Below are 16,925 nucleotides of genomic sequence, written 5' to 3'. Positions count from 1 at the left end.
TTCTACTGCACAGCTTGGAGAGAGAGGGGAGGGTGAGTGAGAGAGACAAAGAGAGAGAGAGAGAGAGAGAGAAAGAAAGAAAGAAAGAAAGAAAGAAAGAAAGAAAGAAAGAACGAGATGGGGAAGACAGAGCAGGGAGAGAGAGACAAAGAGAGAGAGACAAAGAGAGAGAGACAAAGAGAGAGAGAGAGAGAGAGAGAAGAGAGAGAGAGAGAGAGAGAGAGAGAGAGAGAGAGAGAGAGAGAGAGAGAGAGAGAGAGAGAGAGAGAGAGAGAGAGAGAGAGAGGTGCCATCACAGCAGCAAGATTTGTGACCTGTTGCCACAAGAAAATGGCAACCAGTGAAGAACATACTACCCATATCAATACAACCCATATTTATGCTTATTTATTTTCCCTTGTGTACTTTAACAATTTATGTAGAGAGAGAGGGAGAGAGAGAGAGAGAGAGAGAGAGAGAGAGAGAGAGAGAGAGAGAGAGAGAGAGAGAGAGAGAGAGAGTGAGAGAGAGAGAGAGAGAGAGAGAGAGAGAGAGAGAGAGAGAGAGAGAGAGAGAGAATGTGGGGCCAGGGAGAGGAGAAAGAAAAGGTGTGAGTGAATAACTGGTTCTGTGGCCAGAGAATAAGAGAACTAGAGAACCACCTCCACCCTGAGGGAGGGGAGTTTAAAAGGAGGGCTGAACGCCTGAGACACCTCACTGAGGTCAGACAGCCCTGCTGCTATCCTGTCCTGGCTTGTCCATGAGCATCACTCTGATTATCCCTCCTCTCAATCTCTCCCTCTCTGATTCTCCCTCCTCTCCATCTCTCCCTCTCTGATTCTCCCTCCTCTCCATCTCTCCCTCTCTGACCCGTACTCCTCTCCATCTCTCCCTCTCTGACCCATACTCCTCTCCATCTCTCCCTCTCTGACCCGTACTCCTCTCCATCTCTCCCTTTCTGACTCGTACTCCTCTCCATCTCTCCCTCTCTGATTCTCCCTCCTCTCCATCTCTCCCTCTCTGACCCGTACTCCTCTCCATCTCTTCCTCTCCAAATCACTGTCTCCAACTGTCCCTCCACCTCTCCCCTCTCCGTCTCCCCTTCCACCATGAGCCTGAGGTCCAAGCATATCTCCAGCTCCAGTGACCAGCACAGCAGCCCTCTCCACTCTATCTCAGTCAACATGAGCCTGCTGGCCCCCCTCAATCTGGATATCGACCCCAACCTGCAGGTCGCCCGCATCCACGAGAAGGACCAAATCAAGGTCCTCAACAACCGCTTCGCCTCCATCATCGACAAGGTCTGTGTGGTTGTCGCTTAGGATTATGAAGGTCTCTTTTTTTTATTTAATCAGGATAGTCCACCCAGTAGCAATAACTGCCACTGTTTTCCAAGGAGTCTTATGTCTCTGATGGTGTTCCTCTGTCTGAATCAGCTACTAAAGGACTGAAAGCTAACTTGGTTTAGCCATTGATTGGAAAAAGGGAGAACAAACAGTGATTGCCATCTCTGTATTTTTTCATTACAACCTTGAAGTAACTGAATCTATATCAAATCAAATTCAAATGTATTTATAAAGCTGTTTGTTACATCAGCTGATGTCACATAGTGCCGAACAGAAACCCAGCCTAAAACCCCAAACAGCAAGCAATGCAGATGTAGAAGCACGTTGGCTAGGAAAAACTCCCTAGAAAGGCAGGAACCTAGGAAGAAACCTAGAGAGGAACCAGGCTATGAGGGGTGACCAGTCCTCTTCTGGCTGTGCCGGGTGGAGATTATAACAGAACATGGCCATTAAGGCCAGATTGTTCTGCAAGATGTTCAGATGTTCATAGATGACCGGCGGGGTCAAAGAATAATCACGGTGGTTAAACCCCAAAGAGGTCAGGAGGTCAGGAGCAAAGATGATGAAAGCAAATGATTTTTTTGTTTGTTTGTTGTTCTGTATTTCTGTTGACTTTGTATATCAGTTTCACTCGCGTTAACCCAAGAAAACAAAGTCACCTGCTCTCTCACAGCCGTGGTCACTGATACACCGCTTAGCTTACATCATATCTGACGTTTCTCACGGAATGGGTAACAGAGTTACAATAGAGGCTTTGTGTCTGTTCTACGCTATGGACCACCAGCCTAGTGCACAGCTCTAAGCTTCCTGCAATAACAAACTCCTATTTGTCTCATGAGTTGCAGGAAATTTGAGATGCAAAGCCCATTTAAAGATGTCTAATAACAAGTGAAAGATATTTAAAGCACCCTCCATGTCCCATTTCTCTCAGCTCATTCAGCTCACTGGTAACCTAATAAAAAATAGGTCAGGCGTGGTATGGTCTTTCAAGAGTGGAAAATTCCCTTGTATTTAGGGAGGAAGCTTTTGTGATGATCGCAGACAAACAATGGGAACAAAATACAGCTGCCTTGGGTGTGAAATAGAACCTTGAGGATCTCAGTAGGACTGACTGACTAGTCATTATAACCACAATAATCTCAGTGCTGTTATCTATTTAGTATCTACTGTTATCTATTATTTACTATCTCTGAAGACTCAACAGACTTGGTTTCTCAAATGACTGCCTCGCCAGGTTCACCAACTACTTCTCAGACAGAGTTCAGTGTGTCAAATCGGAGGGCCTGTTGTCCGGACCTCTGGCGTGTCTATGGGAGTACCACAGGGTTAAATTCTCGGGCCGACTCTTTTGTCTGTATATATCAATGATGTCGCTCTTGCTGCGGGTGATTCCCTGATCCACCTCTACACAGACGACAACATTCTGTATAAATCTGGCCCTTCTTTGGACACTGTGTTTACTAACCTCCAAACAAGCTTCAATGCCATACAACACTCCTTCCGTGGCCTCCAACTGCTCCTAAGCGCTAGTAAAACTAAATGCATGCTCTTCAACCGTTCGCTTCCCGCACCCGCCCGCCCAACTAGCATCACTACTCTGGACAGTTCTGATTTAGAGTATGTGGACAATGACAAATACCTAGGTGTCTGGTTAGACAGTGGCAGCGTAGCCTAGTGGTTAGAGCGTTGGACTGTATTTACAATACAAAATGAAATCTAGAATCGGCTGCCTATTTCGCAACAAACCCTTCTTCATGCACGTCGTCAAACATACCCTCGTTAAACTGATTATCCTACCGATCCTCGACTTCGGCAATGTCATTTACAAAATAGCTTTCAATACTCTTCTCAGCAAACTGGATGCAGTCTATCACATTGCCATCCGTTTTGTCATCAAAGCCCCTTATACCACCCACCACTGCGACCTGTATGCTCTAGTCGGCTGGCCCTCGCTACATATTCATCGCCAGACCCACTGGCTCCAGGTCATCTACAAGTCCATGCTAGGTAAAGCTCCGCCTTATCTCAGCTCACTGGTCACGATAACAACACCCACCCGTAGCACGCGCTCCAGCAGCTATATCTCACCGGTCATCCCCAAAGTCAACAGCTCCTTTAGCCGCCTTTCCTTCCAGTTCCCTGCTGCCAATGACTGGAACGAATTGCAAAAATCGCTGAAGCTGGAGACATATTTCCCTCACTAACTTTAAACATCTGCAATCTGAGCAGCTAACCGATCGCTGCAGCTGTAAATAGCCCATCTGTAAATAGCCCACCCAATCTACCTACCTCATCCCCGTATTGTTTTTATTTACTTTTCTGCTCTTTTGCACACCAGTATTTCTACTTGCACATCACCATCTGCTCATTTATCACTCCTGTGTTCATTTGCTAAATTGTATTTACTTCGATACAATGGCCTATTTATTGCTTTACCTCCTCATGCCATTTGCACACACTGTATATTGTCTTTCTTTTTTTTCTATTGTGTTATTGACTGTATGCTTGTTTATTCCATGTGTAACTCTGTGTTGTTGTTTGTGTCGCACTGCTTTGCTTTATCTTGGCCAGGTCGCAGTTGTAAATGAGAACTTGTTCTCAACTAGCCTACCTGGTTAAATAAAGGTGAAATAAAAAATACAAATTCAATAGAGTATCCACTGTTATCTATGGAGTATCCACTGTTATCTAGGGAGTATATACTGTTATCTATAGAGTATCTACTATTATCTATGGAGTATCCACTGTTATCTATGGAGTATCCACTGTTATCTATAGAGTATATACTGTTATCTATAGAGTATCCACTGTTATCTATGGAGTATCCACTGTTATCTATGGAGTATCCACTGTTATCTATAGAGTATCTACTGTTATCTATAGAGTATCCACTGTTATCTATGGAGTATCCACTGTTATCTATGGCATTTCCATGGTTATCTATGGAGATTCCACGGTTATCTATGGCATTTCCATGGTTATCTATGGAGATTCCACGGTTATCTATGGCGTTTCCATGGTTATCTATGGAGATTCCACGGTTATCTATGGCGTTTCCATGGTTATCTATGGAGTATCCACTGTTATCTATGGCGTTTCCACAGTTATCTATGGAGTATCCACTGTTATCTATGGAGTATCAACTGTTATCTATGGAGTATCCACTGGTATCTATGGAGATTCCACGGTTATCTATGGAGTATCCACTGTTATCTATGGAGTATCAACTGTTATCTATGGAGTATCCACTGGTATCTATGGAGATTCCACAGTTATCTATGGCGTATCAACTGTTATCTATGGAGTATCCACTGTTATCTATGGCGTTTCCATGGTTATCTATGGAGATTCCACGGTTATCTATGGAGATTCCACTGTTATCTATGGCGTTTCCATGGTTATCTATGGAGTATCCACTGTTATCTATGGCGTTTCCATGGTTATCTATGGAGATTCCACGGTTATCTATGGCGTTTCCATGGTTATCTATGGAGTATCCACTGTTATCTATGGCGTTTCCATGGTTATCTATGGAGATTCCACAGTTATCTATGGAGTTTCCACTGTTATCTATGGAGTATCAACTGTTATCTATGGAGTATCCACTGTTATCTATGGAGATTCCACAGTTATCTATGGAGTATCCACTGTTATCTATGGAGTATCAACTGTTATCTATGGAGTATCCACTGTTATCTATGGAGATTCCACAGTTATCTATGGAGTATCAACTGTTATCTATGGCGTTTCCATGGTTATCTATGGCGTTTCCATGGTTATCTATGGCGTTTCCATGGTTATCTATGGAGTATCAACTGTTATCTACCGATCATTTACATCTGATTCTATATAAACTTCATGAAGGTCATGACAAGTCAAAGAGAAATTCCAAGGTGTCTTTGAATCAAAGAGAAATGCCTCTCTTCACGGCCACCAAAGACCCACTATGTGCTATGTCCTCAACTATCTGAGTCTCTTTTCCCCCTTTAGGTGCGTTTCCTGGAGCAGCAGAACAAGATGTTAGAGACTAAGTTTGATCTGCTGCACGGTAAGCAGACGGGCCGCTCACACATCGAGCCTCTGTTCGAGGCCTATATGGCTAACCTCCGCCGCCAGATGGACCTGGTGAACAACGACAATACCAAGCTGGACGGAGAGCTGAGGAACATGCAAGGTCTGGTGGAGGACTTCAAACACAAGTAGGAATCTATCTATCTATCTATCTATCTATCTATCTATCTATCTATCTATCTATCTATCTATCTATCTATCTATCTATCTATCTATCTATCTATCTATTCAATTCAATTCAAGGAGCTTTATTGGCATGGGAAACATGTGTTAACATTGCCAAAGCAAGTGACGTAGATAATATATAGAGTGAATATAAGTTAAATAAACTATAAATAAACATTTTGTGGGCAGTGAGCACATAGTCTGTCTTCTCTTGAGAGCCAGGTCTGCCTACGGCGGCCTTTCTCAATAGCAAGGCTATGCTCACGGAGTCTGTACATAGTCTAAGCTTTCCTTAATTTTGGGTCAGTCACAGTGGTGAGGTATTCTGCCGCTGTGTACTCTCTGTGTAGGGCCAGATAGCATTCTAGTTTGCTCTGTTTTTTTGTTATTTCTTTCCAATGTGTCAAGTAATTATCTTTTTGTTTTCTCATGATTTGGTTGGGTCTAATTGTGCTGCTGTCCTGGGTGTGTTTGTGTTTGTGAACAGAGCCCCAGGGCCAGCTTGCTTAGGGGACTCTTCTCCAGGTTCATCTCTCTGTAGGTGATGGCTTTGTTATGGAAGGTTTGGGAATCGCTTCCTTTTAGGTGGTTATAGAATTTAACGTCTCTTTTCTGGATTTTGATCATTAGTGGGTATCGGCCTAATTCTGCTTTGCATGCATTTTTTGGTGTTCTACGTTGTACACGGAGGATATTCTGCGTGCAGAGTCTCAATTTGCAGAATTCTGCGTGCAGAGTCTCAATTTGGTGTTTGTCCCATTTTGTGAAGTCTTGGTTGGTAAGCGGACCCCAGACCTCACAACCATAAAGGGCAATGGGCTCTATGACTGATTCAAGTATTTTTAGCCAGATCCTAATTGGTATGTTGAATTTTATGTTCCTTTTGATGGCATAGAATGCCCTTCTTGCCTTGTCTCTCAGATCGTTCACAGCTTTGTGGAAGTTACCTGTGGCGCTGATGTTTAGGCCAAGGTATGTATAGTTTTTTGTGTGCTCTAGGGCAACAGTGTCTAGATGGAATTTGTATTTGTGGTCCTGGTGACTGGACCTTTTTTTGGAACACCATTATTTTGGTCTTACTGAGATTTACTGTCAGGGCCCAGGTCTGACAGAATCTGTGCATAAGATCTAGGTGCTGCTGTAGGCCCTCCTTGGTTGGTGACAGAAGCACCAGATCATCAGCAAACAGCAGACATTTGACTTCGGATTCTAGAAGGGTGAGGCCGGGTGCTGCAGACTTTTCTAGTGCCCTCGCCAATTCGTTGAGATATATATTGAAGAGGGTGGGGCTTAAGCTGCATCCCTGTCTCACCCCACGACCCTGTGTGAAGAAATGTGTGTTTTTTGCCAATTTTAACCGCACACTTGTTGTTTGTGTACATGGATTTTATAATGTCGTATGTTTTACCCCCAACACCACTTTCCATCTATCTATCTATCTATCTATCTATCTATCTATCTATCTATCTATCTATCTATCTATCTATCTATCTATCTATCTATCTGTCTGTCTGTCTGTCTGTCTGTCTGTCTGTCTGTCTGTCTGTCTGTCTGTCTGTCTATCTATCTATCTATCTATCTATCTATCTATCTATCTATCTATCTATCTATCTATCTGTCTGGATGGAGAGCTGATGAACATGCAATGTCTGGTGGATGACTTCAAACACAAGTAGGGACACCTAGTTATTGCCAGGAATGTTGGTTGAGTTCTCTTTTGTTCTCTTTTTACTGACAATGACTAGGGGGAAGAGCTACCAGCGAGAGGGGTTTAGTCTGCAGGTTCATGGAGAAACTCCTGGCCCAGATTATGACTAACATATAATCTGGTGTCATTTTAACACTGACCATTAACAAAGTGTGACTCGAATATGATCAAAGCCAGATACTTTCGGAGCAAAGTCAGTCTCTTGTCATTCTGTTTTTAACTAGATACGAAGACGAGATCAACAAGAGACAAAATATGGAGAATGAATTTGTGAATCTGAAAAAGGTGAGAGCGTCACATTTCCCCAGTGATACCGGTTTGTGTTTTAATGGTCTCAGAAGTATAACATTGATGCTTTTGGATTACTTTATGGACACAATACCATACTATGACATCAACTTAATGTTGTATTCAGTGATACAGTGCTGTACCATGAGAGTGAGGTTAAGTTAGACAAACACTGCAAATGAAAAGGCCCAGAGAGACAGAGACAACAATAGCTAGTATGAGCAAACCTGCCCCATCTTCTGCGAGATTAAGAAACCATACGCTTGTAAGGTATAATTTCACCACTGAAAACAAAAATGAAGGATCTGGACCTGAGGTGTATAGGGGAGACAGAGAAAATATCAAACCACCATGTCAAAATCAATTTTGACATCAACTTAATTAGCTGTCTTGCAATGAAACACTCAGTCTCCAATAAATTGCACCTGGTATGTTTGGACAAGGTACTTGGTGGCCTACTGTTGTTCTTTCAAGGTATTAGGTTTTTACAAAACAGTAGTAGTCGAAGGGACTAGAGAGGGTAACTATATTATGTTGTCCTATCAGGATGTGGACTCGGCACACATGGTGAAGGCAGACCTGGGAGACAAGGTGGGAGCTCTGACTGATGAGATCAACTTCCTCAGGTTCATCTATGAAGAGGTATGATCATAACTGTATTACCAAGAAACTGCAATCCACACATGTATGTCCTGTATGGTTCAGGCAGTTGGTGAGAGTGAGTGGCTATCAATGCCAAAGTTGTGAGTTCAAATACTGTAATGATCACATACAAAACAATTCCCGGGAACTCAAGTTATGGTAAGATCCTTTTGGAGTGTTTGTTTGTTTGTTTGTTCACCTCTTCATACATCCAGGAGCTGCGTGAGCTGCAAGCCAGTATCAGGGACACCTCTGTGGTGGTACAGATAGACAACAGTCGTGACCTCAACATGGACCAGATAGTGGCTGACGTCAAGGCTCAGTATGAGGACATCGCTGTTAAGAGCCGAGAGGAGGCTGAGATGTGGTACAAGTCCAAGGTGAACAACAGTTGGCTATTCTAGGATTGAAGTGGACAAGAGGGATTTTGTTAGATTGAAGTGGACAAGAGGGATTTTGATAGATTGAAGTGGACAAGAGGGATTTTGTTAGATTGAAGTGGACAAGAGGGATTTTGATAGATTGAAGTGGATAAGAGATATTTTGTTAGATTGAAGTGGATAAGAGGGATTTTGATAGATTGAAGTGGATAAGAGGGATTTTGTTAGATTGAAGTGGACAAGAGGGATTTTGATAGATTGAAGTGGATAAGAGGGATTTTGTTAGATTGAAGTGGACAAGAGGGATTTTGATAGATTGAAGTGGACAAGAGGGATTTTGTTAGATTGAAGTGGACAAGAGGGATTTTGATAGATTGAAGTGGATAAGAGGGATTTTGTTAGATTGAAGTGGACAAGAGGGATTTTGATAGATTGAAGTGGACAAGAGGGATTTTGATAGATTGAAGTGGACAAGAGGGATTTTGATAGATTGAAGTGGACAAGAGGGATTTTGATAGATTGAAGTGGACAAGAGGGATTTTGTTAGATTGAAGTGGACAAGAGGGATTTTGATAGATTGAAGTGGACAAGAGGGATTTTGTTAGATTGAAGTGGACAAGAGGGATTTTGTTAGATTGAAGTGGACAAGAGGGATTTTGTTAGATTGAAGTGGACAAGAGGGATTTTGATAGATTGAAGTGGATAAGAGGGATTTTGTTAGATTGAAGTGGACAAGAGGGATTTTGATAGATTGAAGTGGACAAGAGGGATTTTGATAGATTGAAGTGGACAAGAGGGATTTTGTTAGATTGAAGTGGACAAGAGGGATTTTGTTAGATTGAAGTGGACAAGAGGGATTTTGATAGATTGAAGTGGATAAGAGGGATTTTGTTAGATTGAAGTGGACAAGAGGGATTTTGATAGATTGAAGTGGATAAGAGATATTTTGTTAGATTGAAGTGGATAAGAGGGATTTTGATAGATTGAAGTGGATAAGAGGGATTTTGTTAGATTGAAGTGGACAAGAGGGATTTTGATAGATTGAAGTGGATAAGAGGGATTTTGTTAGATTGAAGTGGACAAGAGGGATTTTGATAGATTGAAGTGGACAAGAGGGATTTTGTTAGATTGAAGTGGACAAGAGGGATTTTGATAGATTGAAGTGGATAAGAGGGATTTTGTTAGATTGAAGTGGACAAGAGGGATTTTGATAGATTGAAGTGGACAAGAGGGATTTTGATAGATTGAAGTGGACAAGAGGGATTTTGATAGATTGAAGTGGACAAGAGGGATTTTGATAGATTGAAGTGGACAAGAGGGATTTTGATAGATTGAAGTGGACAAGAGGGATTTTGTTAGATTGAAGTGGACAAGAGGGATTTTGTTAGATTGAAGTGGACAAGAGGGATTTTGTTGGATTGAAGTGGACAAGAGGGATTTTGATAGATTGAAGTGGACAAGAGGGATTTTGTTAGATTGAAGTGGACAAGAGGGATTTTGATAGATTGAAGTGGACAAGAGGGATTTTGTTAGATTGAAGTGGACAAGAGGGATTTTGATAGATTGAAGTGGACAAGAGGGATTTTGTTAGATTGAAGTGGACAAGAGGGATTTTGTTAGATTGAAGTGGACAAGAGGGATTTTGTTAGATTGAAGTGGATAAGAGGGATTTTGATAGATTGAAGTGGACAAGAGGGATTTTGTTAGATTGAAGTGGACAAGAGGGATTTTGATAGATTGAAGTGGACAAGAGGGATTTTGTTAGATTGAAGTGGACAAGAGGGATTTTGTTAGATTGAAGTGGACAAGAGGGATTTTGTTAGATTGAAGTGGACAAGAGGGATTTTGATAGATTGAAGTGGATAAGAGGGATTTTGTTAGATTGAAGTGGACAAGAGGGATTTTGATAGATTGAAGTGGACAAGAGGGATTTTGTTAGATTGAAGTGGACAAGAGGGATTTTGTTGGATTGAAGTGGACAAGAGGGATTTTGTTAGATTGAAGTGGACAAGAGGGATTTTGTTAGATTGAAGTGGACAAGAGGGATTTTGTTAGATTGAAGTGGACAAGAGGGATTTTGTTAGATTGAAGTGGACAAGAGGGATTTTGATAGATTGAAGTGGACAAGAGGGATTTTGTTAGATTGAAGTGGACAAGAGGGATTTTGATAGATTGAAGTGGATAAGAGGGATTTTGATAGATTGAAGTGGACAAGAGGGATTTTGATAGATTGAAGTGGACAAGAGGGATTTTGTTAGATTGAAGTGGACAAGAGGGATTTTGATAGATTGAAGTGGACAAGAGGGATTTTGATAGATTGAAGTGGACAAGAGGGATTTTGATAGATTGAAGTGGACAAGAGGGATTTTGATAGATTGAAGTGGACAAGAGGATTTTGTTAGATTGAAGTGGACAAGAGGGATTTTGTTGGATTGAAGTGGACAAGAGGGATTTTGATAGATTGAAGTGGACAAGAGGGATTTTGTTAGATTGAAGTGGACAAGAGGATTTTGATAGATTGAAGTGGACAAGAGGGATTTTGTTAGATTGAAGTGGACAAGAGGGATTTTGATAGATTGAAGTGGACAAGAGGGATTTTGTTAGATTGAAGTGGACAAGAGGGATTTTGTTAGATTGAAGTGGACAAGAGGGATTTTGTTAGATTGAAGTGGATAAGAGGGATTTTGATAGATTGAAGTGGACAAGAGGGATTTTGTTAGATTGAAGTGGACAAGAGGGATTTTGATAGATTGAAGTGGATAAGAGGGATTTTGTTAGATTGAAGTGGACAAGAGGGATTTTGATAGATTGAAGTGGATAAGAGGGATTTTGTTAGATTGAAGTGGACAAGAGGGATTTTGATAGATTGAAGTGGACAAGAGGGATTTTGATAGATTGAAGTGGACAAGAGGGATTTTGATAGATTGAAGTGGACAAGAGGGATTTTGATAGATTGAAGTGGACAAGAGGGATTTTGTTAGATTGAAGTGGACAAGAGGGATTTTGTTAGATTGAAGTGGACAAGAGGGATTTTGTTAGATTGAAGTGGATAAGAGGGATTTTGATAGATTGAAGTGGACAAGAGGGATTTTGTTAGATTGAAGTGGACAAGAGGGATTTTGTTAGATTGAAGTGGACAAGAGGGATTTTGTTAGATTGAAGTGGACAAGAGGGATTTTGTTGGATTGAAGTGGATAAGAGGGATTTTGTTAGATTGAAGTGGATAAGAGGGATTTTGTTTTACTACATGGAAATCAATACCCATTTCACACATTCTGAGCCGAGCCGTACTGATCTGGCCTTGTTACACATCTACCATAGCAGCTGAAACCAGGCTGTCAGGACAATGTTAATGGATAATATCAGGCCAAAAAGTGTGGTTTGGCAGATAGTGTGAAAAAGGTCCAAAAGAACTCTGTGCCTCTCAGAGTTGGAGTGCTGATCTAGGATCAGTTTTAGCTTTTTAGATAATAGTGAATAACATTATTTCAACCTGATCCTAGACCAGCAGTCCAACTGATTCGGGGTCTTTACGTAATACATGTTGTGTTTAAATCTCAGTTGGACCAGATTGCCATCCAGGCCACACAGTATGGAGACGAGCTGAGGAACACCAAGGGAGAGACAGCCGAAATCAACCGCTTGATCGTCCGTCTGCAGAGTGAGATAGAGGCTGTCAAACAACAGGTAGTTCACTTATTATATAATGCTATATAGTTTAACTGCTTTGAGGCACAGTAATATCAAACAAGTGCCACTTGGTGTGACACAAGCAAATGCCATGAAATGGATATCAACCTTAGCCCTGGTGTTGATGTCCCGTAGCGTGTCAATCTGGAGAACCACATCGCTGATGCTGAGGGCCGTGGGGAGCTGGCTGTGAAGGAGGCTAAGTCTCTAACCTAACCCTAACTATACCTGTCTCTCCTGTAGCGTGCCAACCTGGAGAACCAGATTGCTGATGCTGAGGGCCGTGGGGAGCTGGCTGTGAAGGAGGCTAAGTCTCTAACCTAACCCTAACTATACCTGTCTCTCCTGTAGCGTGCCAACCTGGAGAACCAGATCGCTGATGCTGAGGGCCGTGGGGAGCTGGCTGTGAAGGAGGCTAAGTCTCTAACCTAACCCTAACTATACCTATCTCTCCCGTAGCGTGCCAACCTGGAGAACCAGATCGCTGATGCTGAGGGCCGCGGGGAGCTGGCTGTGAAGGAGGCCAAGTCCAAGATGAGAGATCTGGAGGATGCTCTGCAGAGGGCCAAGCAAGACATGGTCAGGCAGCTCAGAGAGTACCAAGACCTGATGAACATCAAGCTGGCCCTGGACATAGAGATAGCCACCTACAGAAAACTACTGGAGGGAGAGGAGAGCAGGTATGGAGGGGGGGACAGGTATGGAGGGAGAGGAGGACAGGTATGGAGGTGGGGAACAGGTATGGAGGGAGAGGAGGACAGGTATGGAGGGGGGGACAGGTATGAAGGGGGGACAGAGGGACAGGTATGGAGGGAGAGGAGGACAGGTATGGAGGGAGAGGAGGACAGGTATGGAGGGAGAGGACAGGTATGGAGGGAGAGGAGGACAGGTATGGAGGGAGAGGAGGACGGGCATGGAGGGAGAGGAGGACAGGTATGGAGGGAGAGTAGGAGAGGTATGGCGGGAGAGGAGGACGGGCATGGAGGGAGAGGAGGACAGGTATGGAGGGAGAGGAGGAGAGGTATGGAGGGAGAGGAGGACGGGCATGGAGGGAGAGGAGGACAGGTATGGAGGGAGAGGAGGACAGGTATGGAGGGAGAGGAGGACAGGTATGGAGGGAGAGGAGGACGGGCATGGAGGGAGAGGAGGACAGGTATGGATGGAGAGGAGGACAGGTATGGAGGGAGAGGAGGACAGGTATGGATGGAGAGGAGGACAGGTATGGAGGGAGAGGAGGACAGGAGGACAGGTATGGAGGGAGAGGAGGACAGGTATGGAGGGAGAGGAGGACAGGAGGACAGGTATGGAGGGAGAGGATGACAAGTATGGAGGGAGAGGAGGACAGGTACAGTATGGAGGGAGAGGAGGACAGGTATGGAGGGAGAGGAGGACAGGTATGGAGGGAGAGGAGGACAGGTATGGAGGGAGAGGAGGAGAGGTACAGTATGGAGGGAGAGGAGGACAGGTATGGAGGGGAGGAGGACAGATATGGAGGGAGAGGAGGACAGGCATGGAGGGAGAGGAGGACAGATATGGAGGGAGAGGAGGACATGCATGGAGGGAGAGGAGGACAGGCATGGAGGAAGAGGACAGGTAAACCTGGGACATGATACAGTATGACCACTTTCTATAAGTTGAGGTTCTTAACAAGGACTGGACAATGTTTTAAAGGTATTTCAGAAACTGAAGCGGCACTATTTATTTTTCTTCTAGGATTGGACATCAATCTATTGTCAATATCCAGTCGGTGTCCAGCTACAGTAAGTAGCCTATGTACTACTGAAAAAATACATCAGAAAATGTACTCTATTTAATGTTATCATCCACTGACTAGAATCATACAAAATTCAGTTGTTTTTTTTTTAACACAAGAGCATTTATGTTTAGGCTCCAACCCATAGAGATCACATTAAATGACCAAGTTCCAGAATGGATTAAAAATGGCAACCAATATAGATTTAATATCAGCAATTGTGTAATAGAATTATTGTCAACCTCAACTATTGTCATATACAGTGCATTTAGAAAGTATTCCGACCCCTTCTCTTTTCCACATTGTGTTACGTTACAGCCTTATTCTAAAATGTATTAAATATTGTTTTCCCTCATCAATCTACACACAGTACCCCATAATGACAAAGTGAAAACATGTTTTTAGATTTATTTTGTTGTAAATATATTAAAATTTAAAACAGAAATACCTTATTTACATAAGTATTCAGATCCTGTGCTATGAGACTCGAAATTGAGCTCAGGTGCATCCTGTTTGAGTTGTTTCTACAACTTGGAGTCCATCTGTGGTAAATTAAATTGACTGGACATGATTTCGAAAGGCACACAGCTGTCTATATAAGGCCCCACAGTTGACAGTGCATGTCAGAGTAAAAAACAAACCATGAGGTCAAAGGAATTGTCCGTAGAGCTCTGAGACAGGATTGTGTCGAGACACAGATCTGGGGAAGGGTACCAAAACATTTCTGCAGCATTGAAGGTCCCCAAGAACACAGTGGCCTCCATCATTCTTAAATGGAAGTAGCTATGAACCACCAAGACTCTTCCTAGAGCTGTGACCAACAAAATAATGGTCACTCTGACAGAGCTCCAGAGTTCCTCTGCGGAAATGGGAGAACCTTCCAGAAGGACAATCGTCAAATCAAAGTAGATTTGTCACGTGCGCTGAATACAACAGGTGTATACAACCTTACAGTGAAATGCTTACTGACAGGCTCTAACCAATAGTGCAAAAAAAGGTATTAGGTGAACAATAGGTAGGTAAAGAAATAAAACAACAGTAAAAAGACAGGCTATATACAGTATCGAGGCTATAGAAGTAGCGAGGCTACATACAGACAACGGTTAGCCAGGCTCTCTGCCGTACTCCACCAATCAGGCCTTTATGGTAGAGTGGTCAGACGGAAGCCACTCCTCAGTAAAATGACAGCCCGCTTGGAGTTTGCCAAAAGGCACCTAAAGGACTCTCAGACCACGAGAAACAAGATTCTCTGGTCTGATGAAACCAGATTGAACTCTTTGGCCTGAATGCCAAGTGTCACATCTGGAGGAAACCTGGCACCATCCCTACGGTGAAGAACGGTGGTGGCAGCATCATGGTGTGGGGATGTTTTTCAGCGGCAGGGACTGGAAGACTAGTCAGGATCGATGGAAAGATGAACGGAGCAATGTACAGAGAGAACCTTGATGAAAACCTGCTCCAGAGCGCTCAGGACCTCAGACTGGGGCAAAGGTTCACCTTCCAACAGGACAATGGCCCTAAGCACACAGGCCAAGACAACGCAGGACTCATTTCAGGACATGTCTCTGTTTGTCCTTGAGTGGCACAGCCAGAGCCCGGTCGAACATCCCTGGAGAGACTGGGAAATAGCTGTGTAGCAACGCTTCCCATCCAACCTGACAGAGCTTAAGAGGATCTGCAGAGAACAATGGGAGAAACTCCCCAAATACAGGTGTGCCAAGCTTGTAGTGTCATACCCAAGAAGACTAGAAGCTGTAATCACTGCCAAAAGGTGCTTCAACAAAGTACTGAGTAAAGGGTGTGAATACTCATGTAAATGTAATATTTTCATCCGTTTTATTTATTTTTTTGCAAAATTTTCTAAAAAGCCTTTTTTGCTTTGTCATTATGGGGTATTGTGTGGAGATTGAGGGAATCTTTTTTTAAAGACATTTTAGAATAAGGCTGTAATGTAACAAAATGTGTAAAAAGTCAAGGTCTGAATACTTTCCAAATACACTGTAACTATAAATACAGTTTATAGAGGTTTTAAACAAATGTTCTGTATAAAAAGCCTCTAAAACATATGTAAACAGACCATCAAACTAAATGTTTGTTTTCGTGGAAAGCTGTGAGTGCTATTATGATACAGTATCAGTGCTTTTAGTCCGTCGTTGTAAATAAGAATTTGTTCTTAACTGACTTGCCTAGTTAAATAAAGGTTAAATAAAAAATGAAAACATTCCCGTTGCATTGACAACTTGTGTAAGTCCTATCGACAACTGATTTCAGACAGTGTATGTCGTGGATTGACTGTATTGTTGGCAGTTAATTTGAAAAAATGTATGTAATCATTCCTCCAAAACTGACTGGCTAGCTAATCAAAATAAAGTAGTAACAAACTATGGTTGACCAACTCCCTTATCTTTATACCATCAGAAGGTTCATGTCCATCCTAGCATTCTAATTCCTAATTCTATGCTCTAACCATTAGACTGGTGTGTTCTGTTCAGGTTCTAAGAGCAGCTGTAACAAATACCTCAGCAGCTTCAGCTCAACACCCAAGCTGCTGATTAAAACGATTGAACAACGAGGAAGCTCCAGATTCAGCTCTCACTGAGGAGCTCTCAGATCCTTCTGGCTGAGGATGAAGAGTTTATATCACATGTATTGCTTCTTTTGTTTATGTGCATGGAGAGTATACCGTAAGATCATGATTCAAGATCTAATAGTTTTGATTTTGTAGCTAGTTGTTTGTTTGGATACAAACTTTTGGCTTTGTATTTTCATTACAGAAAGAACAAACTTGCAGTTTCAACTGGTCATTTCATGTTAATGTAAAATGTTACGTTTTTTTTTTTAATCAAAGCTTGCTGTAACACATGGGATGGTGTAGAAGTTTTTAAATAAAGAACAAGAGAGTA

General features: G+C 42.6%; 1 protein-coding gene across 1 annotated transcript; it reads left to right on the top strand.

The window, feature by feature from the left end:
• The first annotated feature begins 565 nt into the window (after positions 1–565).
• On the top strand, positions 566–16,925 carry LOC118376344 (keratin, type II cytoskeletal 8-like). Its single transcript, XM_052474072.1, has 9 exons — positions 566–1,280; positions 5,316–5,524; positions 7,494–7,554; positions 8,104–8,199; positions 8,415–8,579; positions 12,141–12,266; positions 12,729–12,949; positions 13,983–14,029; positions 16,515–16,925. The coding sequence occupies exons 1-9, from the start codon at positions 1,089–1,091 to the stop codon at positions 16,619–16,621; spliced, it is 1,224 nt and encodes a 407-aa protein (XP_052330032.1). The 5' UTR covers positions 566–1,088; the 3' UTR covers positions 16,622–16,925.

This window comes from Oncorhynchus keta, chromosome 21 (genome assembly GCF_023373465.1).
Source record: "Oncorhynchus keta strain PuntledgeMale-10-30-2019 chromosome 21, Oket_V2, whole genome shotgun sequence".
NCBI lineage: Eukaryota > Metazoa > Chordata > Actinopteri > Salmoniformes > Salmonidae > Oncorhynchus > Oncorhynchus keta.
This window is presented reverse-complemented; position numbering and strand designations above follow the sequence as displayed.

Bases quoted from the DNA above. Each gene is read 5' to 3' on its own strand.
- LOC118376344 (XM_052474072.1), top strand. From the start codon at position 1,089: ATGAGCCTGAGGTCCAAGCATATCTCCAGCTCCAGTGACCAGCACAGC. The intron at 8,580-12,140 runs GTGAACAACAGT...TTTAAATCTCAG, and splicing joins AGATGTGGTACAAGTCCAAG to TTGGACCAGATTGCCATCCA. The intron at 14,030-16,514 runs GTAAGTAGCCTA...TGTTCTGTTCAG, and splicing joins CCAGTCGGTGTCCAGCTACA to GTTCTAAGAGCAGCTGTAAC.